This window comes from Elephas maximus, chromosome 3 (genome assembly GCF_024166365.1).
Source record: "Elephas maximus indicus isolate mEleMax1 chromosome 3, mEleMax1 primary haplotype, whole genome shotgun sequence".
NCBI lineage: Eukaryota > Metazoa > Chordata > Mammalia > Proboscidea > Elephantidae > Elephas > Elephas maximus.
Window position 1 is genome coordinate 165,957,213 of NC_064821.1, and position 24,734 is coordinate 165,981,946.

A 24,734-nucleotide genomic window follows, 5' to 3' on the forward strand; every position below is an offset into this window, starting at 1 on the left:
ACATGTACTCCCTCTCCACCTTACTGTCTGGACCACTTCTCTCACTTATCTGCCACTTTCGGACTTTGGGTTTGTGACCCCTGAGCTGCATGTTTCACTGAGAAAGCTAGTGAAGCACAACTATAGTGAAGCACAGCTGTGCTGGGATCTAAGAGACATTTCCTGCATGGGTCCCACAAAGTTTCTTTTCTTATAAAATTCTTCAATGTAGCCTGAAAGCATGTCACAACACTGTTCAGTGAAACAGGACCATAAGACTCTAAAATAATGTAATTTAGGTAATCTTTAGTAATCACATTTCCCAGTCAAGAGGAGCTTAATTTTTTTTTTTCCTGTTTTTGATCAGTCTTATATTGGGAGAGGGAAATTTTGAGGTTGAATCTATTTTCAGCACAGCCTGAATTAATTTGCTCAGAACAAGCTAAAGACCCAGCTGTCTCTGGCAGTGACTCAGGGATGTCTGTCTCTAAGCAAGTTACTTGGCATCTTAGTGCCTCGGGCACCCATAAGTTAGGGAAAGAGCTGATGGAGCCTCTGTTGATTCTGCTGTGGAAAACCTTGAATGAAGATGAACTCAAATGTGAATCATTTACCAATATAAAATTAAAAGAATCTGATACAGCTAAAAATTTGTTAGTACATTTTTTTCTTTTAAAGATCTTGATACCCAAGTGGCCCAGAGTGGCTGCATGTTTTATTTTAGAAATTGAGTTAAAAGAATAGATCATCTCTATTAGCAGGCATATTGAAGGCAATATGGTAATTAGACTTACTATCTGCCTGTTTTTAAAGTAGGACAGTTCACACTAATTTCTAAAATCTTTTGGTTTAACTAAATTTAAGCCACCTTTTAAAGTACAATACCAGACTTTTATGAAAGGGTCTTTCATGTTAAAATTTTTCAGGAAGTCACAAACCAGTAATTACGTAGCAAAGATTATATGCTAAGGGAAATGATTATATATGGAGTGGATTCTAAAAATAGTATATTTTCTAAATCACATTCATCTGCCTTTCAAAGCGCCTTTGGTTATTGATCAGAGAGTGTCTTGAGCTGACTAGGCTTTTGCTATCAGTATAGTGTAGAATGGATTTGGATTTATTTTTTGTTCCCATGATTCATGAAAATATTGGGTTCCCGCTTGTGTGCAAATTTTGAATTAAGATTCTACCTTTAGATAGGTACCATTTCTGTGTAAAGATAGGATTCTTTATTCTTAGTAACTCTGTTCTCAGTGCATCTTCAGTGATCACTGACCCTGGCCTTCATATTTTGTTAAGCCTTACCAAACCATGCCAAGATGGCTGCTCAGGCTTACCAGAGACCACTCTTCCTGAGACTAAGCTGAATTTTTTATTTCTACTCTCCACTTACATCAGATGATAGTCACCTATAGTATTCTCTTTTTCAGGGTGATCATGGTTTTAAGCAGTCCAAAGATACTGAGGAGAGGCTCAAAGTTATCCCAAAATTTTGTTTTCCTGATTCAAAGGACTGGATACCAACCTCAGAACTTGAGAGGTAAATGGGCTACTTTATCTGGCTTCTGTTTGTGGAAACTTCACGTGTAGACTCAGAATATTTGAGAAATGGGTAGAGCCAGCAGTGACTCCCAAGTGAACCCTGTGGCAGGTCAAGGATGCAATGGGAGGGAAGGAAGAAACAGATTTAGAACATTTCCTATGTGGGAGTCAAAAAAGAGACACACTGAATAATTTCAGTGTCAGAGAGAAAGCAAGTTTGCTAATCTCTTCAGTATGCCACTGCTGCAGGAAAAATAGTTCCACTTTATGTACAATCAGAAATGCTCCTAAGTGGACAGAAAAGGGAAAAAGGATTTGGATTTTGAGACTTAACCTGGAAAGAGTGGTAAAACAGAACAATGTCTGCATCTTGTTTCTTCTTCAAGTTTATAGAAGAAGCCACAGCCCACATTATGTGGTTTCCTGTAGAACTTGTACAAAGGGAGGCTCCAGTTTGGGAGGTATAGGGGGAGGAGAGTAGATTTTGCTTGGTATATTAAGAAGGGAAGGTCCTAAAGCATTTCTCCTCAGCACCTAGAGGAAATTACCATTTTAAATTATTAAGCCCTCATCATCTCTGAATCCAGTTTGTAAATAGATAATTGCTTTGCTCAAAATTGTAATTATCAATGGTCCTATTTAAGGCTCAAAAACTTGACGATATGAATCATATCCCACGCTGATGACCTGCTGGATGACAGCCTCAGCTGTTGCCTAAGTAGCTCTGCCCTTTGACGTCATGTTGCTTTCAGACTAAGCTGCTGTCTCATAACCAGTTTAGCCAGATTGCCATGCTCATCTCTTAGCCATCAATCCTGATGCTCTTATGTTGTCAGTTCCACCTGTAACCTCATACGCAGCTTCTTTCACATTGGCCTGGCTACTCTGTGGTTGGCTTTTTTCCCTAACAAGCTATAAATGTTTGTTCTAGAATATTTGGACAATGCAGAAGAGTAAAAAGTAGAAATTAGAAATCACGGGCAGTCTTATTACCCAGAGATAATCACTGTAACTATCCTCTTCCAGCCTTAATTTTTGGCAATTGGTAGACATATTTACGTGTTGTTCCAGATTTGGATCTCTTTGATTATTGAGTTTGTTTCTTGGGCATCTTGTCGGTCTCCTTGTAAATTATCTATGCATGCCTTTTGCCCACGTTTCTAATGAGGAGTAGATATTTTTCCTATTGATTTGTATGTATAAGGGTATAATCCTTTGCCTATCACTGTTCCATGGGGCCTCTCAGAACAAAATATAAGAATTTGGAAGGGAAAAATGGCTTATCAAAATCCTTTATGGCTTACCCATATGTTTGACTAAATTGAACATTCAACAAAAGGAAGATAGTCCTAATTAACAGCTAGAGTGAATAAATAAGAAAGTAAAGGGAGGCAGTGGAATCAAAGACTGAGCCTATACCTATTCTCTTACTGTGCTCCGAGACAAGGTACTCTCAAGGCCTGGAGATTCTCGCTGAGGATGAATGTGACTCACAATAAATGTAGTATTAATGCTCTGTCTTAGATCATAAAATAACTGTTGCTGGACCCTAGTGTTCATTTTTTTTTTTTTTCCCCATGAAGAATGTCCTAAGTGATTGCTTGAGTCTCAGAATAACTCTTAACTTTTTTTTCAGTGAAACTTTCTCCTTTGTCTTGACTGGTGAAGATGGGAGCCGGTGGTTTGGTTACTGTAAGAAGCTCTTGGTAAGTACCAGACTTATGCTACCAGCAGGGTGTCAAGGAACAGTAGGGTCAGATTAGGAACTTCAGAAACATTATCTCTAAATAAGTTTGAGGGCTAATCACTGACCTGTGTATTAAAGAAGCTATGTTAGCTGTAAACAGTGAGAGCAAGCTAGGACTTAGCCATGGAGCACTTTATAATAGAGGGTTATGATTTTGTTTATTTATTTTTGTAATAGAGGAATAAACTGCTGATGTAGTGGCTAGGTATCAGTCTGGAAAGATTTGAGGAATGGAGTACAGTGAGCCAATCCAGGGATTTCTGAGGCTTTCTTCTTCTGTAGATGCCACTATTCCACTAAACCTGGAATGGATCATGCTATCATTTCTAGCATGCCTCCCATCTTTCTTTCTCTGTATTCAGTGAGAAGAGCATTGGTTCCTGTTCTGTACTTAGAAGAGTATTAATAGTCTAAACCAAAAGCTAAGAAGTTTCCTGAATACAACCAAACACTTTGAGGGACAGAGTAGCTGGGACTGGGGTCTGGGGACCATGGTTTTGGGGAACATCTAGGTCAGTTGGCATAACAAAGTTTACTAAGAAAATGTCCTGCGTCCCACTTTGGTGAGCAGCATCTGGGGTCTTAAAAGCTTGTGAGCGGCTATGTAAGATGCATCAATTGGTCCCAACCCACTTAGAGCAAAGGAGAATGAAGAACTCCAAAGACACAAGGAAAATATTATCCCAAGGGCCACGTAAACCAGAGACTCCATCAGTCTAAGACCAGAAGAACTAGATGATGCCTGGCTACCACCAATGACCACCCTAACAGGGAATACAACAGAGAGTCCCTGACAGAGAAGGAGAAAAGTGTGGAGCAGAACTCAAATTCATATAAAAAGACCAGACTTAATGATCTGACTGAGATAGGAGGAACCCCCGAAGCCACAGCCCCTGATGCTGTGTTAACCCAGAACCAAAACCATTCCTGAAGCCCACTCTTCAGACAAAAATTAGACTGGACTGTAAGACAAAATAATACTCATGAAGAGTGTGCTTCTTAGTTCAAGCAGACACATGAGACCAAAAGGGCGGCTCCTGTCTGGAGGCAGGATGAGAAGACAGGAAAGGGACAGGAGCTGGTTGGATGGACACGAGAAACCCGGGGTAAAAGGTGGAGTGTGTTATCACATTATAGGGATTGTAACTAGTGTCACATAACAATATGTGTATAAATTTTTGTATGAGAAATTACCTTGAGCTATAAGCTTTCACCTAAAGCACAATGTAAGTAAAGATAAAAGAAAAATAATAAAACACAAAATAAATGAAAAAGTATTAATAGTCCAAATTAGAAAAGACTTGCGTTGCTTGATTTATGTTGTGTTATTTTTTTCTTTTAGCCAGAAGGCAAAGGAAAGCGACTCCCTGAGGTATACTGCGTGGTTAGTCGCCTAGGCTGCTTCAACCTTTTTTCAAAGGTGAGTGAAAAATGGACTCCATGAAAAGAAATGAGCTCTGAAGAAGTTTTTGTTTCTGACGACTTTGTTAAAAACCAAAACCAAACCTGTTGCTGTTGGGTCGATTCTGACCCATGGCTATCCATGCAAAGTAGAGCTGCTCCATCGAGTTTTCTTGGCTGAAATCTCTACGGAAGCAGTTCACCAGGGCTTTCTTCCACGGACCTTCTGGTTGGGTTCAAACTGCCAGCCTTTAGCTTAGCAGCCATTTGCAAACTGCTTGCACCGAGCAACGTTAAATGGCATAGACCTTAGAAAGGTTCCCCATTAGTAGATTAGGAATGACAGGCATGGAGGTGTAAATTTAGATCTTTAATCCAGCTGCTGATGCCACATCATCCTCTATTAAGTTTGCTAAAACTCTCAGCTAGAAAGATACAGCCTGAAGTTCTACCTTGTCTCTTACGTTTTCCAGACCCTAAATTGCAGGATATCATTGTCAATGCCACCTGCTTTGCCCCTACCTCTGTCTCAAGTCCTTACAGAAATGCAATGGGGCTCCTCTCCTAAAAAAACAGTTGATGACCTATTTTAGAAACTTTTCTTGGAGTCCAAAGATACCCCCAAGACTCCCCCAAGAGATGCGATGCCTTTAATGAATGTCTATTGGTTGCGGAAGCTTACCTGTCTTAAATTCCAATATTTGCAAGTTTGTGCATCAACACATTAGTAGTTCCTTTAATAGAATTCTTTGATATTTTTCAAGTAAGTCCATAATAAAATAACATTTTGTGCATTTAGATTCTGGATGAAGTAGAGAAGAGAAGAGAAATGTCTCCAGCCCTAGTTTACCCATTCATGCGAAGTGTCATGGAAGCTCCTTTCCCAGCTCCTGGGCGCACCATCACAGTTAAGAGCTACCTCCCTGGGGCTGGAGATGGGGTAAGTTAGCGGGTTTTGGAAAGTTTTGATAGATTCCAGAAAGTGGGCTTGGTAGATTCCATAAAGTCATCCTAATAGGCATAGTTTCCAGAAGCCTCCCAACATGTTTCCTTTTCCATAAACTGAAGAATTTGGTTTAGTCCCACAAAGCACTGCAGAAATGCCCAATGGGTCTTTGAGATAGTTGATCCTAGACCCAGGAACCAACTGTTTTCTAGCTTACATCAAATGAATACCCTTGTAATGATGATTTCAGTGTGATAAATGAAGGCTATGCATACCATTGACAGATGGGATGAAAGATTTTATCAGAAATTTACAGCAGAAAAATAAAGTATTTGGTTTGAGGATTCACGTAGACAGCTTCATAATCTCTTTGTAGCAGACTCTGTTTCATTTATTTATTGTAAAAGAATGACAAGATCCATTATCGTCGTCATTAGATTCTTTTTCAACGTCAGCTCCCCTGACTCAAATTCTTGCATTTCAGTTGATAGAACTCTGCCGACCACTGGACTCCCGATTGGAACATGTTGATTTTGAATGTCTCTTTAAGTGCCTAAGTGTGTGCCATCTCATCCGGGTCTGTGCCTCTCTCCTTTTGGAGCGGAGAGTAATCTTTGTTGCCAACAGCCTAAGGTGAGTATTTCACTTCGTACTGGTGTTTCACTTGTTCTTTGGGGCTATTAAAAAAATGTAGGATCAGTCTCTCAATTACCTATGAAATAGAGTAGTGACATAGGTAATTCCAAATAGTAAATAGTCCAAAAGTCATTTGCATTAGGCTAAAAAATTTAAAAAAAAAAATTTTTTTTTTAATTTTTACAGCAATGACTTTTTTGAGGCACAATAAATTTACTTTTCAAAATGCATTTTGCTTAAACCGTTGCTAAAAATTGATTTTGCTCTTCTAAATACGCACTGATTTTTAACATGAGAAATTGTGGCAGAGGTAGATTGAGATTAAACATTTTTAGTAAATTAAAAATTTAAATAGAAGTTAAAAATTAATGAGTAATCACAGAGGTGTTAATTTATGATCATTAACAAGTGTTGATTTATAATTTTTTAAAATATAATCTCTGAAAGGCCTTCTGTGTTCCCCTGTATGTGACACCATTTGCTTTCTCTTCTGGCTAGCACCTTGTCGAAATGTGGTCATGCCGTGGTAGCCACGCTGTATCCATTCACATGGCAGCATACCTACATCCCAGTCCTGCCAGCATCTATGATCGACATTGTGTGCTCACCTACTCCATTCCTAATTGGAATCCTGTCTTGCTCCTTACCACAGCTTCAGGACCTACCCATTGAAGAGGTGAGATGAGAGAAATGGTACTTCACGGCATAACATATGTGGAATGGTTGCCAGTGTGTTCACCCCTGATAACTGAAAAATTGTTTCTCAAAAGGTTGCAATAAAAAGCAATCAACATGGGAAATGTTCAGCTTTTTGTTATGAAAGAGATAACAATGATTTACCACTTTCAGCTATTCACATATTAAAAATAATACAAATATTTAGTCTTGGCAAGGGTGTAATGAAAGAGGAAAGCAAGTTGGCAACTCATTTCATACAAGCAGTATGTTACAGATACAGATGACAGGGCCCAGGCTTTGGAGGCGGACTAATTTGGGTTCGATTCTCAGTTCTGTACTTACTAGCTGTGTGACCCTAAACAACTTGCTTAAACTTCCTGAGCCTCAATTTGGTTTTCTAAAACTGGAATAATGATAACTGCCTTGCATGTTTTCATAATGATTAGCAGTAAAGCACCTAGTATTGTAGCTGGCACACAGTGGGCTCTAATAATGTCCTTTGACTTATCATGTTACTCCTGGGGATCTATCCCAGGAAAATAATCTAAAAGAATGATGAAACTATATGCATGAGGATATTGATGAAAAATTATTTAGAAGAGTAAAAAATTGAGAAAAACAGTATCTAACAGTGAGGAGAGTAGGTGAAGTATGGCATGTTAAGTTGATGGTATGGTGTGAGACAATTACAATTTTTTAGTCTATGTAGCAATATGAAAAATGCTTGTAAGTAGAAAAAAGCATATAAATTATTCTGAACTTTGATTTACAACTATATAAAATTCTGCCAAAAGATTGGTGCACTGACAAATGAAAACACATGATCTTTATGAGTGCTGGAGTTGTCTGTAATTAGCATTAACATAATTAATATGTTCTTACCTTTTTATTAAATGAGAAAAACACTATAATACACTTGAATCCAAAGTTGTATCTTATTTACAATAGTGAACCATGGGCTCATTCTTGCATTATTTCCGAAGGGTAGGTTTTTTGTTTGTTTGCTTAAGTCAAACAAAAACTACTTTGGGTTAACTTATGAAAATTGTTTCAAATATAATACACATATAAGTAAGTGCCCAAAATAAAATATATAGCTCAGTGAATTATCTCAAAGTGAGCATATGTGTAACCAGCAATGGAATGGAATGGACACATGACAGCAGTCCAGAAGCCCCCATCATGCCTCCTCCTAATCAGTGTTTCCTTCCCCACCCCACCCCCAGGTTTGCCTGATTTTAAACTTTATATAAATTAACTTGTACTGCATGTAGCTTTTTTGGTCAAGCTTCTTTTGCTGAACATTATATCAGTAAGATTCATCCATGTTTCTGTGTAAAACACTGGTTTGTTCATTCTCGTTGCTGTATATGTGTGAATGTACCACAGTTTACTTACCCATTCCGTAGTTGATGGACTGAATTGTTTCCAGTTTAGGGTCATTACAAAAAATGCTGATATGAATGTTGTTGCACATGACTCTTGGTACATATGTGTATGCAGTTCTGTGAGTATACTTGGAAGTAGAATTGCTGGGTCATGATGTAAGCATATCTTCAACTTCAGTAAGTAAAGTCAAGGTATTTTCCAAAGTAGTTATGCCAATATCAGTTCCGTCCAGGAGTATGTCAGAATTCCTATTGCTCCACATCTTCTTCAACACTTGTTATCATCAGTGTGTATAATCCAGCCTGTGGTGAGTGTGTAGTGATATTCTCATTGTGGCTTGATTTACATTCCTTGATTGGAAGTTGAGCATCTTTGTATATGTTTATTGGCAATTTGAATATCATCTTGTGAAATTTATTGTCCATCTTTCTACTGGATTGTTATCTTCTTATTGATTTGTAAGAGGTCTTTGTATATTCTGGATACCAGCCCTTCATCTGTGGCTTGCATTTGCACTCTTCAAAATGGTGTTTTTCAATCACAGAAGTTCTTAATTTTAATGTGGTCAAAATTATTAATCTTTTCCTTTATAGTTCATGTTTTTTGTGAGCTGCTTAAGTTTTTCTTTTCATCAACTTCATGAAGATATTCTCTTTATTATCTCTTGGAATCTTTATTATAATTTTTCCTTTCGCATTTAGTTCTGAATCCACCTAGGACTTGCTTTTTGTATATGGTGTGAGGTAGGGATCAAGTTTTTTTTTTTTTAGTGTTATCCAATTGTCCCCACACCATTTATTGAAAAGACTGTTCTTCCCCACTACTCTGGGGTTAACATTTGTTTTTAACTTTTTTGTTACAGAAAATTTCAAACATATAAAAGGAGATAAGAGTAAAATGAACCCTTATGTGTCCATCACCCTACTTTAGTACTTTTCAATTTATGGCCTATCTTTATCCTTTTTTGTTCCTCTCTCCTATACTATTTAGAAGCATATCCCTGACATCGTGGCATCTGTAAATATTACAGTATGAATCTCTAAAACATGAATTTTATGTTTAAAAAAAGCATTTTAAACATAACCACAAACTATTATCACACCTAAAACATTTAATAATGATTTCTTAATATAACCAAAATCCAGTGTTCAAATAACCAATTGTCTCATAATTTTTTAATATTTTGTTGTGGAATCAGGACCTAAATAAAGTCCACACATTGCATTTGGCTGCATTTTTAAGTTTCTTTTAATTTATAGATGTACACACCATCATTTTTTTTACTTATAATTTATTTGTTGATGTGTTAACTTTTAAATGGCTACAATTTTTTTTTAGTTAATTTTAAAACAATCCCATTGCTTAAAAGAATAAAAACTCCCTTCCTGATCTAGTAGTGCCCAAGATATTCCTCTGTAAATGTCTCTGGTTTAACTTGTCTGGTTCCTTTATCCCATAGGTGCTGATAGTTGATCTCTGTGCAGACAAGTTCTTACAGGAGGTGAGTGACAAATGAGGTGATTACATAATGTTTGAGAATAAAGGTCTGTCTGTAGGTAATTGGACAGAAAATATGGGAAAGTACTTAGAGAAGATGACTCAGGGAAGACTTTTAGCTTCCACATATCCTTGAATTGACACTGTGGCCAATTATACAAGATTGACCTGAAAATTTTGGCTTGGGTTTATAGTTGTCTGTCCCAAGGAAGGAAAGAGGAAACAGAATAAATGTCATTCTCAAAAGAGGTGACCCTCCCTTCAAATCCGAATGGGTTGACATATAAGCCTCTAATTTTATTAAGTTCAACAGCCGTTTATTAAACACTTATTATTTCTAGATATTCTTTTAGGCAGTTGGAACCTATAGATGAGTTAGAAACAATCTGGGCCCCCAGGCCTTCTAGTCTAACATGGGGTAGGGGGCAGATATATATTAAAAACTTAGAAACATTTAAAAATGGTAATAATAGAAATTTGTGCAAGGTACCAAACCTGTTGCTGTTGAGTTGATTCCGAGTTACAGTTAGGACAGAAAAGAAGAAAGTGGTCATTTATCCTGGATATCAAAGTGGAAGGGAGAATTAGGAAAGCCTTCTTAGAGCAGCCTTTCCTATATAACTTGTACATAGGTTTATAACTTCGGAAACACAGGTGAAAACAGTGTTCCCTAGGACTTTGTCTCTTTTTAAAAATCAATTGGCTCACCACATTTAAAACACCATTTATTTGGGATGATCTGTGTAATAAAGTGTGAGACTTATTGATGAGAGATATTTGGAGGAAAAATGCTGGTTATTAGTATTATTTGCTTTAAGACCCAGAAAAGTTTATGAAGTATATTATTTACTTTTTTCATGTTTATGGATAAGATATATAACCATAAACATCATGTACTCTGCTCAGCGTAGGGAAGGACACTTAAGACTGATTCTTTAGCCAAAAAATGTACAAAGCCACTGTGGAATTTTGGGACCTAACTAGTTCGTGGTTGAGACTTTCTTCCTCAAAACTCATGTGAAATTTCAATTTCTTCTCCTAAGGTATCTGATGAGGATGAAATTCTACCACCTAAACTCCAGGCTGCCCTGATGCAGATTTTGGAAGAACGAAATGAAATCTTGTCTCAGGAGCAGAATTTTTCACATGGTATGAGACAAGTGAGCTAAGGACTTATGGTCAAAGCTGTAAATATTTACAGGATACTCAGCACCCTGCTAAGCACTTGCAGATATACAAAAGTTGTGTTAGATTGTCTGTACCTTGGAAATTGTATAATCAGCTTCCTTGCTGACTTTCAGATACACCAGGCCCTCTTCTGTTTCAGAACCTTTGCACTTGCCCTGTTCCATTTATGGAATACTATTTCCCCAGATAGCCACATAGCTTCTGCCCTTTCCTCCGTCAGGTCCATGCTCAAATGTTGCTTTTCCTGACCATCCTGTTTAACATTGTACCCATTCCCTCAGCACTCCCTGTCCTCCTTCCATGCATTATTTTTCTTCATGGCTCATCCCACCATCTGATGAGCTATGTTGTAAGTTCTGTGAGGGCAGTGACTTTGTCTGTTTTGTTCTTCATCCCCAATACTTTAAACAGTATAAAAATAAGTATTCACTAAATAGGTATTCAATAGGTATTTGTTGAATAAATGGGTGAATAGTAGTACTGGGTGCTTATTAGGTACAAGGCATTGGGCTAAGCACTTAAAATACATATAATTTCACCCTTGTAATACCCTTATGAAATAGGTATCATTATTTAATCCCCATTTTACATTTGAGAAAAGGCTCTTTACTGTTGGGAACATAAGGAAAGGAGCAAGCTCAGAAAGGCAATTAAAAGTTTAGTTTTGTATATTAAGTTTGAAATACCTACTGGGTGTCCAATACTTAGCAGACATCCAACTAGTAATGTCAAGTAGATGTTTATATACATGAATTTGTGGTTCAGCAGAAAGATTTGGGTTAGAGATATACATTTAGAAGTTGCTGTTTAGAGCTATGGGACAAGATCAGATTACCCAATAAAGTGAATATAGACAAAAAGGAACAGAAATTTAAGGTTTGAGCCCTAGGTTGGTTGAGAATGGTATAGTTTCCAACATTTGGAGGTTGGGAAGAGGAGAAAGATCCAACAAAGGAGAAGCTAGTGAAGTAGGGGAAAACCAAAAGTGTATGATATTACAGAAGCTGAGGTAAAGAAAGTATTTCATGAAGGAAAGAGTAAACAATTACATCTAATGCCACGGAGACTAAGAATTGACCATTGGATTTGACAACAGGAAGCTTTGGAGACCTTGATAACAGCAAGTTCATTAGGGTAGTAGGAAGAAAAGCATAACTGGAGAGGGTTCAAGAGAGAAATGAAATGCTATTCAGTTGATTCTAAAACATAAATGCAAGTACACAGGGCTAGGAATAGGCAAGACACTCCAGAAAAAAAGAACAAAATTGAAGGGCCTACCCTACCAGGCGTCAAGATTAATTCTAAAGTCATAGTAATTAGCATAGTTTGGTTTTGGTGCAGGAATGAACAAATAGAGAAAAGAATAGAGAACTCACACGCATATGGAAATTTGATTTGCGTCAGTGCTGGCGTTACACATCAGTGGGAACGGATGAACTGTTCAATAAATGATGCTAGGGCAATTGACTTTCTATATTAAAAGAAATGAAGACAGATCCTATGCATCACCCTGTATACAAAATCCATTCCAGTAAATTAAAGACTTGAGTGTAAAAAAGCAAAACTGTAAAGGTTTTTAGAAAAGAATATATTGTATATACTGAAGACGGTGATAGATTTCTTAAATATCTATCACTGCACAGTATATACAATACTGTGCAGTGATAGATAAAGAACAGCACAAACCATAAAGGAAAAGATCAATTAATTTGACTGTGTTAAAATTTAAAACTTCTGTTCATCAAGGGACACTATGAAAAACAAACCACAAATTGAGTGAAGAATTCTTCAATAAAATATAACGGACACAAGGAATAGTATCTAGAATTTATAAAGGCCTGCTAAAAAATTAGTAAGAAAAAGATGAACAAAACCAATAGAAAAATGGGGGAAAGATATGAGCAGTCATTTCTTAGAAGAGGAAATGTGAAAGGCCCGTAAACATGTAACAGAATGCAGTTAGTCAGGATCAGGAAAAGGTAAATTAAAACCACAATGAGACACTTACCACACTGGCAAAAACTTAAAAGTCTAGCAATATCGAGTGTTGCAAAAAAATGTGTAAATTAATTAAATCATTTTGGGAAACAATTTTGCATTAACCAAATCTGCTGCCGTCGAGTCGGTTCTGACTCATAGCGACCCTATTAAAAAATTAGCTAGGGAAAATAAAGATGTACATACCCTACATCCGAACAATTCCACTTTTAGATATATACCCTAGAGAAACTCTCATACATGTTCACTAGGAAACAAGTACAATAATCTGATAGTCACGTTGTATGCGATAGCGAAAACTAGAAACAACTTCAATGTACAATATTGAATAAAACAGTAAGTTGCAGAAGAACATAATGTTTTCTATAACGTTCAAACACATATCAAACACAACCATGTGTTGTTGCATATTACATACTTGTGTAGTGAAACTATAAAGCAAGGCAGTGATAAATATAGAATTCCAAGTAATGATCAACCTCTTTGGGAGGGTGGGGAACGACACCATTGAGAGAGAGTCACACACAAAAAAAAAAGACAACCCAATCAAAAAATAGGCAAGGACTTGAACAGACATTTCAACAAAGAGGATATTCAGATGATCAACAAATGCGTGAAAAGATGCTCAATGACAGAGTCATCACCCACTGCCATCAAGGATTCGGACTTACAGTGGCCCTTTAGGACAGAGAAAAGCTGCCCCATACAGCTTCCAAGGCTGTAGTCTTTACAGAAGCCGACTGCCACATCCTTCTCCTGCGAAGCAGCTGGTGAGTTCAAACCACCGACCTTTCAGTTAGCTGCTGAGCGCTTAACAGCTACACCACCAAGGCTCCTCTTACTAGCCATTACCCCATTGCCTTTGAGTCCATTCTGATTCATAGCAACCCTATAGAGCAGAGTAGAACTGCCCCACAGAGTTTCCAAGGCTGTAAAACTTTACAGAAGCAGACTGCCACATCTTTCTCCCCAAGAGCAGCTGGTAGGCTCCTTCACTAAAAAGCCATTATAAAAAAAAAAAATTAGAGATGCAAATAAAAACAACAATGAGATATCATTTCACTCCCAGTAGGATGGCTAAAGGAGCCCTGGTGGTGAAGTGGTCAAGAGCTCAGGCTGCTAACCAAAAGGTCGGCAGTTTGAATCTACCAGCCACCCCTTGGAAACCCTGTGGGGCAGTTCTACTCTGTCCTGTAGGGCCGCTATGAGTCGGAATCAATTCAACAGTACCCAACAACAGGATGGCTAAAGCCCTGGTGGTGCAGTGGTTAAGAGCTTGGCTGCTAACCATAAATGTCTGCAGTTCGAATCTACCAGCCACTCCTTGGGAACCCTGTGGTGCAGTTGCACTCTGTCCTATAGGGTCACTATGAGTCAGAATTGACTTGATGGCAACAGTTTTTGTTTTGTTTTGTTTTTTGGTAGGATGGCTAAGGAAAAAAAAAAAACGTAAAAGAACAAATGTTAGCAAAAATGTGGAGAAATGAGAACCTTTAGCCTTCGCTGATGGGAATGTAAAATGGTACAGCCACTGTGAAAAACACGTAATCAGTTCCTCAAAAAGTTAAACATAGAACTACCATATGATCCAGCAATTCCACTCCTAGGTATAGACCCAAGAGACTCGAAAGCAGCAAGGCAAACAGACACATGTACACTAATGTTCATTGCAGCGCTATTCACAATAGCCACAGGCCTGGCAATCTGCTTCTGAAAGGTCACGGCCTTGTAAACCCCATGGAGCCATTCTGCTTTGCACACGTGGGGTCGCAATATGAGTTGGAACCAACTCAACGGCAACTAACAACAACAAATTGTATACCCAAAAAATATTGAATTGACAGGTGTTATGTGGCATATTTTTTCATCAATAAAAAAAATTAAAGACAAGGAGCTTCAGAGAGACTTGTTTTTAAGCTATGTGGTGAGTACTTGGATATTGATTTCGTTGTTCACTGTTATGAAATAATACATATATACCAGAGAATGACTCTACATACATACGCGTATATATGTATACATATATACATACACACCTATGTAAAGTATGTACATTAAAAAAGAAAGAATGGAAGATAAATTAGAGAAAAATATAATTTTAAAAAGAAAGGGAAGTAGAGGAAGGAAAGTAGTATATCAGGTATAGACAACTCTTTTAAGAAATTTTGCTGCAAGGTGGAACAGAAATGGGGTAGCAACTGGAAGGGGTGGGAGAGCAGGGCAAAAGTGTTGAAAATAAATGCAGTGATGGGCCATGGATTCTACACGTTAGAAGAAAAGAGACAAGAGGGAGGTCTGTTGAGCAAAATATAATAAAAACCTAGATTAGAATCAAAATATAATGCGGAAGAGAAGCCAAAAGAGGTGAAGTGAGCTACCAACTGTTATATAAACTGTGACTAAACCTGGGTCTCCGCTTCCCAGTCCAGGGTGCAGTTCATGAAAAAGAGTAAGAGATATTGTGAAGGGAAAAAAGAAGAAGATAGATTATGGCGCTTTGTAATAAAAAGGAGGAGTCTGAGTCAAATCTGAGGTTTGAGCCTGGGGCCTGGGAGGCAGGACATTTTAGTATATTACGGTGGTTAAGTCACATGACTTGGGAGTCTCTTACTAGATGAGATGACCCTGGAGAATTTCTGTCATCATTTTGAGCCTCGGTTACCTCATTTGTAAAAGGGAAATAATATCTACCTACCTCACAGGACTACTGTGTTTGTAAAAGTGCTTAATACAGTGCCTGGCATATCTTTTTTTAACAGGCACATAATGATGGCATTTTCTTTTTTCTATTTATCGTATAAAATATATATAAAATTTTAGCCATTTTTAAAGGTGTATTTAGTGGCATTAGTTATATCCAGATGTTGTGCAACCATCACCACTATGTATTTCCAAAACTTTTTCATCACCACAAACATAAACTTTGTACACATTAAGCAATAACTCCCCATTCTCCCCTTCACCCAGGCCCTGATAACCACTAGTCTACTTTCTGTCTCTATTCACTTGTCTGTTCTGTAAATGAGATCATATAATATTTGTACTTTTGTGTTTGGCTTAGCAGAGCCTTTCCAAGGCTCATCCATGTTGTAGCATGTTTCAGAACTTCATTTCTCTTTATAGCTGAATAATATTCCATTGTATATATAATACCACATTTTGTATATCCATTCATTGATGGACAGTGGCTGCAATGAACGCTGATGTACAAGTATCTGTTTGAGTCCCTGCTTTCAAGTGGAATTGTTGAGTCATATGGTAATTTTGCATTTAACTTTTTGAGGAACCATCAGACTTTTCCACAGTAGCTGAACCATTTCACATTCTCACCAGCAATGTATGAGGGTTCCACATTTTCCCCACCCTTTCCAACACTTGCTGTTTTGTTTTTCAAAAAATAGCCGTGCTACTGGAAGTGAGGAAGCCCTGGTGGCATAGTGGTTAAGTGCTACGGCTGTTAACCAAGAGGTCAACAGTTCGAATCTGCCAGGCGCTCCTTGGAAACTATCAGGCAATTCTACTCTGTCCTATAGGGTTACTATGAGTCGGAATCGACTCGACAGCAGTGGATTTGGTTTGGTTTTTTGGTTAGTAGAAGCGAAGTGGTATCTCATTGTGATTTTGGTTTGTATTTCCTTAATGACTAATGATATTGAGCACCTTTCCAGGTGCTTATTGGCCATTTGCATATCTTTCGTAGAGAAGTGTCTGCTCAGTTCCTTTGCCCATTTTTAAAATTAGGTTACATGTCTTTTTTTTAATAATTTATTTTTTTTGCTGTTGTTTATAATATATATAGTAGAACATACACCAATTCAACAGTTTCTACATGTACAATTAGTGACATTGATTATTTTCTTCAAGTTGTGCAGCCATTCTCACCCTCCTTTTCTGAGCCAGTCCTCCCCCATTAACATAAACTCACTGCCCCCTAAAGTTCCTATCTAATCTTTCCAGTTGCTGTTTTCACTTGATCCTATATAGACAGACCTTCAAAGTGCATAATGCTCAAGGTAGACATTCTTTACTAGTTAAGCTAAACCATAATTTGGTTTTATGAAGACTTGAGGGGATATTTTTGGTTTAAAGATTTTTTTATTATCTCAGGGCAATAGTTTTGGGGGTTCATTCACCCTCCATGGCTCTAGAAAATCAGGATTCCAAGAGAATTTGAAATTCTCTTCTGTATTCCCTCCCCGTTGGTCAGGGTTCTTCTATAAACTGTTTGATCAAAATGTTCAGTAATGGTAGCTGGGCACCGTTCTTCTGGTCTCATGGCAAAGGAGGAAGTTGTTCATGAAGGCAAGTAGCCACACATTCCATTTTCTCCTTCTATTCCAATTCTTCTTCCTCTGTTGCTCCAGGAGAATAGAAATCATTTGTGCTTTGAATGGCCGCTTGCAAGCCTTTAAGATCCCAGGCACTTTACAATGAACTTGGAGGTAAAGCAGAAGCGCTAAACACATTATTAGGCTAATTAACTGTTTTTTTTTTTCTTTATCCCATGAAACCATGACTCTAAACCCAAGAAACCAAATCCTTTGAGGTGTTTGGTTGTACATAAGCAGCTTCAGCAGTTCCTTTTTTTTTTTTTTTTTTTGTCATTGTTATAAGTATACCTATCACACAACTTTTGCCAATTCAACTCTTTACAGGTATACAACTTTTTGACAGCAATTACATTAATCAGCTCTGCAACCTTACCTGCCAGGCATATCTTAAGCATTCAGTAAATTATTTATTATGGAATAATCTTGGTACTATATGAAATGGGAAAGTTGAGAGGGAAACTGATTTGCTGGTGAAATATAGTAAATGTTTTATTTATTTATTTTTAATTTTTATTGTGCTTTAAGTGAAAGTTTACAAATCAAGTCAGCCTCTCACACAAAAACTTAAATACATCTTGCACATACTCCCAATTGCTCTCCCCCAATGAGACAGCCTGCCCCCTCCCTCCACTCTCTCTTTTCATGTCCATTTCGCCAGCTTCTAACCCCCTTTACCCTCTTATCTCCCCTTCAGGCAGGAAATGCCAACATAGTCTCAAGTGTCCACCTGATCCAAGAAGTTCACTCCTCACCAGCATCCCTGTCCGTCCCATTGTCTGGTCCAGTCTCTCTCTGAAGAGTTGGCTCTGGCAATGGCTCCTGTATGGGCCAACAGAAGGTCTGGGGGCCATGACCACTGGAGTCCTTCTAGTCTCAGTCAGACCATTAAGTCTGGTCTTTTTATGAGAATTTGGGGTCTGCATCCTACTGCTCTCCTGCTCCCTTGGGGGTTCTCTGTTGTGTTCCTTGTCAGGGCAGTCATCAGTTGTAGCCAGGCACCATCTAGTTCTTCTGGTCTCAGGCTGATGTAGTCTCTGGTTTATGTGGCCCATGCTCTCTCTTGGGCTTGTAATTACCTTGTGTCCTTGGTGTTCTTCATTCTCCTTTGGTCCAGGTGGGTTGAGACCAATTGATGCATCTTAGATGGACGCTCCTAGCGTTTAAGATCCCAGACGCCACTCTCCAAAATGGGATGCAGAATGTTTTCTTAATAGATTTTATTATGCCAATTGACTTAGATGTCCCCAGAAACCATGGTCTCCAAACCCCCACCCCTGCTACGCTAGCCTTCGAAGCATTCAGTTTATTCAGGAAACTTCTTTGCTTTTAGTTTAGTCCAGTTGTGCTGACCTTGCCTGTATTGTGTGTTGTCTTTCCCTTCACCGAAAGTAGTTCTTATCTACTATCTAATTAGTGATTACCCCTCTCCCACCCTCCCTCCCTCCGCTCTCTAGTAACCATCAAAAAATATTTTCTTCTCTGTTTAAACTATTTCTCCAGTTCTTATAATAGTAGTCTCAGACAATATATGTCCTTTTGCAACTGACTAATTTCACTCAGCATAATGCCTTCCAGATTCCTCCACGTTACAAAATGTTTTACAGATTCATCACTGTTCTTTATCGATGCATGGTATTCCATTGTGTGAATATACCATAATTTATTTATCCATTCATCAGTTGATGGGTACCTTGGTTGTTTCCATCTTTTTGCTGTTGTAAACAGTGCTGCAGTGAACATGGATGTGGATATATCTGTTCATGTAAAGACTCTTATTTCTCTAGGATATATTCCAAGGAGTGGGATTGCAGGATCGTATGGTAGTTCTATTTCTAGCTTTTTAAGGAAGCGCCAAATGGATTTCCAAAGTGGTTGTACCATTTTACATTCCCACCAGCAGTGTGTAAGTGTTCCAATTTCTCCAACATTTATTATTTTGTGTTTTTTGGATTAATGCCAGCCTTGCTGGAGTGAGATGGAATCTCATTGTACTTTTGATTTGCATTTCTCTAATGCCTAATGATTGTGAGCATTTCCTCATGTATCTGTTAGCTACCTGAATATCTTCTTTAGTGAAGTGTCTATTCGTATCTTTTGCCCATTGTTTAATTGGGTTATTTGTCTTTTTGTAGTTGAGTTTTTGCAGTATCATGTAGATTTTAGAGATCAGGTGCTGATCAGAAATGTCATAGCTAAAAACTTTTTCCCAGTCTGTAGGTAGTCTTTTTACTCTTTTGGTGAAGTCTTTGGATGAGCATCACCAAAAAAAAAAAAAAAAAGCCCAGTGCTGTCAAGTCGATTCCAGGTGTTTGATTTTTAGGAGCTCCCAATTATCTAGTTTTTCTTCTGCATTGTTAGTAATGTTTTGTATACTGTTTATGCCATGTATTAGGGCTCCTAACATTGTCCCTATTTTTTCTTCCGCAATCTTTGTTGTTAGATTTTATATTTAGGTCTTTGATCCATTTTGAGCATGTTTTTGTGCATGGTGTGAGTTATGGGACTTGTTTCATGTTTTCGCAGGTGGATATCCAGTTATGCCATCACCATTTGTTAAAAAGACTGTCTTTTCCCCATTTAACTGCTTTGAGGCCTTTGTCAAATATCAACTGCTGATATGTGGGTGGATTTATGTCTGGATTCTCAATTCTGTTCCATTGGTCTATGTATCTGTTGTTGTACCAGTACCAGGCTGTTTTGACTACTGTGGCAGTATAATAGGTTCTAAAATCAGGTAGTGTGAGGCCTCCCACTTTGTTCTTCTTTTTCAGTAATGCTTTACATATCCGGGGCCTCTTGCCCTTCCATATGAAGTTGGTGATTTGTTTCTCTATCTCATTAAAAAATGTCGTTGGAATTTTGATTAGAATTGCATTAAATCTATAGATCGCTTTTGGTAGAATAGACATTTTTATAATGTTAAGTCTTCCTATCCATGAGCAAGGTATGTTTTTTCACTTACGTAGGTCTCTTTTGGTTTCTTGCAGAAGTGTTTTGTAGTTTTCTTTGTATGTCTTTTACATCTCTGGTAAGATAGATTTATTCCTAAGTACTTTATCTTCTTGGGGGCTACTGTAAATGGTATTGATTTGGTGGTTTCAATGTTCTTTTTGTTAGCGTAGAGGAATCCAACTGATTTTTGTATGTTTATCTTGTATCCTGATACTCTGCTGAGCTCTTCTATTAGTTTCAGTAGTTTTCTGGAGGATTCCCTAGGGTTTTCTGTGTATAAGATCATGTCATCTGCAAATAGAGATACTTTTACTTCTTCCTTGCCAATCTGGATACGCTTTATTTCTTTATCTAGCCTAGTTGCTCTGGCTAGGACCTCCAGCCCAATGCTGAATAAAAGTGCTGATAAAGGGCATCCTTGTCTGGTTCCCAATCTCAAGGGGAATGCTTTCAGGCTCTTTCCATTTAGGATGATGTTGGCTACTGGCTTTGTAAAAATGCCCTTTTTTATGTTGAGGAATTTTCCTTCTGTTCCTATTTTGCTGAAAGTTTTTAGCATGAATGGGTGTTGAACTTTGTCAAATGCCTTTTCTGCATCAATTGATAAAATCATGTGATTCTTGACCTTTGTTTTATTTATATGATGGATTACATTAATTGTTTTTCTAATGTTGAACCATCTCTGCATAACTGGTATGAATCCCACTAGGCCATGGTGAATTATTTTTTTTATATGTTGTTCAATTCTATTGGCTAGAATTTTGTTGAGGATTATTGCATCTACATTCATGAGGGATATAGGTCTGTAATTTTCTTTTGTTGTGGTATCTTTACCTAGTTTTGGTATCAGGGATATGCTGGCTTCATAGAATGAGTTTGGGAGTATTGCATCCTTTTCTATGCTCTGAAATACCTTTAGTAGTAGTGGTGTTAACTCTTCTCTGAATGTTTGGTAGAACTCTGCAGCGAAGCCATCTGGGCCAGGGCATTTTTTTTGTTGGGAGTTTTTTGATTACCTTTTCAATCTTTTCTTTTGTTATAGGTCTATTTAGTTGTTCTACCTCTGTGTTAGTTTAGGTAGGTAGTGTGTTTCTAGGAATTCATCCATTTCTTCCAGGTTTTCAAATTTGTTAGAGTACAATTTTTCATAGTAATCTGAGAGGATTCTTTTTAATTTCAGTTGGGTCTGTTGTAGTATCACCCATCTCATTTCTTATTTGGGTTATTTGCTTCCTCTCCTGTTTTTCTTTTGTCAATTTGGCCAATGGTGTATCAATTCTGTTGATTTTTTCAAACAACCAGCCTTTGGTCTTGTTAATTCTTTTAGTTGTTTTTCCGTTTTCTATTTCATTTAGTTCTGCTCTAATTTTTATTGTTTTCTTCCGGTGCTGGGTGCTGAGGGTTTCTTTTGTTGCTGTCTTTCTGTTGGTTCAAGTTGTAAGGATAATTCTTTGATTTTGGCCCTTTCTTCTTTTTGGATGTGTGCATTTATTGATATAAATTGACCTCTGAGCACTGCTTTCACTGTGTCCCAAAGGTTCTGGTAGGAGGTGTTTTCATTCTCATTGGAATTTCTTTATTCCATCCTTAATGTCTTCTGTAATCCCATCTTTTTTGAGCAGGGTATTGTTCAGTTTCCAAGTGTTTGATTTCTTTTACCATTATTGATTTCCACTTTTATGGTCTTATGGTCAGAGAAGATGCTTTGTAACATTTCAATGTTTTAGAATCTGCTTTACGACCTAATATGTGGTCTATTCTAGAGAATGTTCCATATGAGCTGGAAAAGAAAGTATACTTGGATGCTGTTGGGTGGAGTGTTCTGTATATGTCTGTGAGGTCAAGCTGATTGATTGTGGCCTTTAGATCTCCTGTGTCTTTATTGAGTTTCTTTCTGGATGTCCTGTCCTTCACTGAAAGTGGTGTGTTGAAATCTCCTACTATTATTGTGGAGGTGTCTATCTCACTTTTCAGTGCTGATAGGTTTTGTTTTCTGTATCTTGCAGCCCCGTCGTTGGGTGCATAAATATTGAATATGGTTATATCTTCTTGGTATATTGTCCCTTTAATCATTATATAGTGTCCTTCCTTATGCTTTATGATGGATTTAACTTTAAAGCCTATTTTGTCAGAAATTAATATTGCCACTCCTGCTCTTTTTTAATTGTTGTTTGCTTGGTATATTTTTTTCCTTCCTTTCAGTTTTAGTTTGTTTTTGTCTCTAAGTCTAAGGTGTGTCTCTTATAGGCAGCATATAGATGGATCATGGTTTTTAATCCATTCTGGCACTCTCTGTCTCTTTATTGGTGCATTTAGTCCATTTACATTCAGCATAATTATGAATAGGTATGAATTTAGTGCTATCATTTCGATGTCTTTGTGTGTTGTTGACAGTTTCTTTTTCTCACTTCATTTTATGTGCTGAGTAGATTATATATTGTCCTTTCCTCATATTCATTGTTGTTGGTTTTGTTTCTGCTATTTTTTTCTTGTATTTGATTTTGATGTGTAGGATAGTTTGTCTCCTTTGTGGTTACCTTATTATTTACCCCTATTTTTCTAAATTTAAACTTAAATTTTATTTCTTTGTGTTGCCTTGTCACCCTCTCCATGTGGAAGATCTATGACTACATTTCTTAGTCCCTTTTTATTGTTTTAATGTTGTCTTCTTTTACATAATAACATCGCTGTTTCCCTGTTTTGAGCATTTTTTTATCTTCATTTATTTTTGTGATTTCTGTGCCTGGGTTGACTTCTGATTGCTCTGCCCAGTGGTCTGGTCTTAGGTTGATACCTGATATTATTGATTTTCTAACCAAAGTACTCCCTTTAATATTTCTTGTAGTTTTAGTTTGGGTTTTACGAATTCCCTAAACTTCTGTGTATCTGTAAATGTCCTAATTTCGCCTTCATATCTGAGACAGTTTTGCTGGATATAAGATTTCTTGGCTGGGATTTTTTTTTCCTTCAATTTTTTTTATAAGTCATCCCATTGCCTTCTTGCCTGCATGGTTTCTGCCGAGTAGTCTGAGCTTATTCTTATTGACTCTTCTTTGTAGGTGACTTTTCGTTTATCCCTAGCCACTCTCAAAATTCTCTCTTTACCTTTGGTTTTGGCAAGTTTGATTATAATATGTCTTGGTGACTTTCTTTTAAATTCTACCTTACGTGGAGTTTGATGAGCATCTTGGATAGATGTCTTCTCATCTTTCACGATATCAGGGAACTTTTCTGCCAACAAATCTTCAGCAATTCTCTGTGCATTTTGTGTTATCCCTCCCTGTTCTGGTACTCCAGTCACTTGTAGGTTATTTCTCTTGATGGAGTCCCACATGATTCTTAAGGTTTCTTCATTTTTTTTAATTGTTTTATCTGATTTTTCTTCAAATATATTAGTACCAAGTGCTTTATCTTCAAGTTTAGAAATTCTGCCTTCTACTTTCACAATTCTGCTCCTCTGACTTTCTATTCAGTTGTCTACCTCTGTAATTTTATTGTTAATCTTCTGAATTTCTGAATGCTGCCTATGGATTTTTCCAGCTTGTTAAATTTTTCATTATGTTCCTGAATAGTCTTTTTAATTTCTTCAGTTGCTTTATCTGTGTGTTCCTTGGCTTGTTCTGTGTATTGCCTCATTTCCTTCTTGATGTCTTGTAGGGTTCTGTATATTAATCTTTTGTATTCTGCCTCTGGTAATTCTAGGAAGGCACCTTGATCTAGAGGATCCCTTGATTCTTTGTTTTGAGAGCTTGTTGAGGCAGTCATGGTCTGTTTCTTTATGTGATTTGATATCGACTGTTGTCTCCGAGCCATCTATAAGTTGTTGTATTAGTTTATTTTATGTTTGCTTACTGTGTCATAACTTCTTGCTTTGTTTTGTTTTGATATGCCCAATGGGTTGCTTGAGTGAGCCAGCTTGATTATTTTCATCTTTGGAGCTCTGTCCCCAGATGGCTAGAGTTGTTATGAGGTATATCAGTCTAGGAGCCCATTCACTCTTCTTGTATGAATTCAGCTCAGGTGTCCAGGTAGCTGATCATCAAGTGCGTGGTATAGGCTCTGTCATACAGTCTTAGAGGGGCATGGGTGATTGGTGTAGGTACCAGTATCTGGTTGCAGCAGGGGGTCACACTTTGAACAAGGCAGGGGACTGAGAATTGTCCCCCATGTGTCTCTGAGGAGAGTGTGTCCCTGTTCCCTAGAGCATACGGGTGTGTGGGTTCTACAGACAGACCATGGGCACCCAGTGTTTTTGGTTTTAAGGACTGGGAGTTACCAGTTATCCTTGGACCCCTGTTGCGGGTGGCTGGGTGACCTGGGTGGAGCCACCAGTTCTTAGGCCCCTGATGTGGGTAGGTGAGGACCGTGTTTAATAGGCAAAGAAATGTCAAACATCAAACACCCACCTCTCCACTGCACAGCTGAAACGGCTGGAGTCTGCCAACAA

At 37.7% G+C, this 24,734-nt stretch overlaps 1 protein-coding gene across 1 annotated transcript in view; it reads left to right on the plus strand.

Annotated features, from left to right (window-relative positions):
• DENND2C (DENN domain containing 2C) overlaps window positions 1–24,734 on the plus strand; it is a 96,001-nt gene that overhangs the window by 66,022 nt on the left and 5,245 nt on the right. Inside the window, exons 9-16 of the mRNA XM_049880016.1 lie at window positions 1,413–1,522; window positions 3,161–3,230; window positions 4,614–4,691; window positions 5,472–5,612; window positions 6,103–6,251; window positions 6,753–6,930; window positions 9,781–9,822; window positions 10,862–10,967. Of these exons, the coding sequence (XP_049735973.1) occupies window positions 1,413–1,522; window positions 3,161–3,230; window positions 4,614–4,691; window positions 5,472–5,612; window positions 6,103–6,251; window positions 6,753–6,930; window positions 9,781–9,822; window positions 10,862–10,967 (874 nt within the window). The remainder of the gene's footprint in view (window positions 1–1,412; window positions 1,523–3,160; window positions 3,231–4,613; window positions 4,692–5,471; window positions 5,613–6,102; window positions 6,252–6,752; window positions 6,931–9,780; window positions 9,823–10,861; window positions 10,968–24,734) is intronic.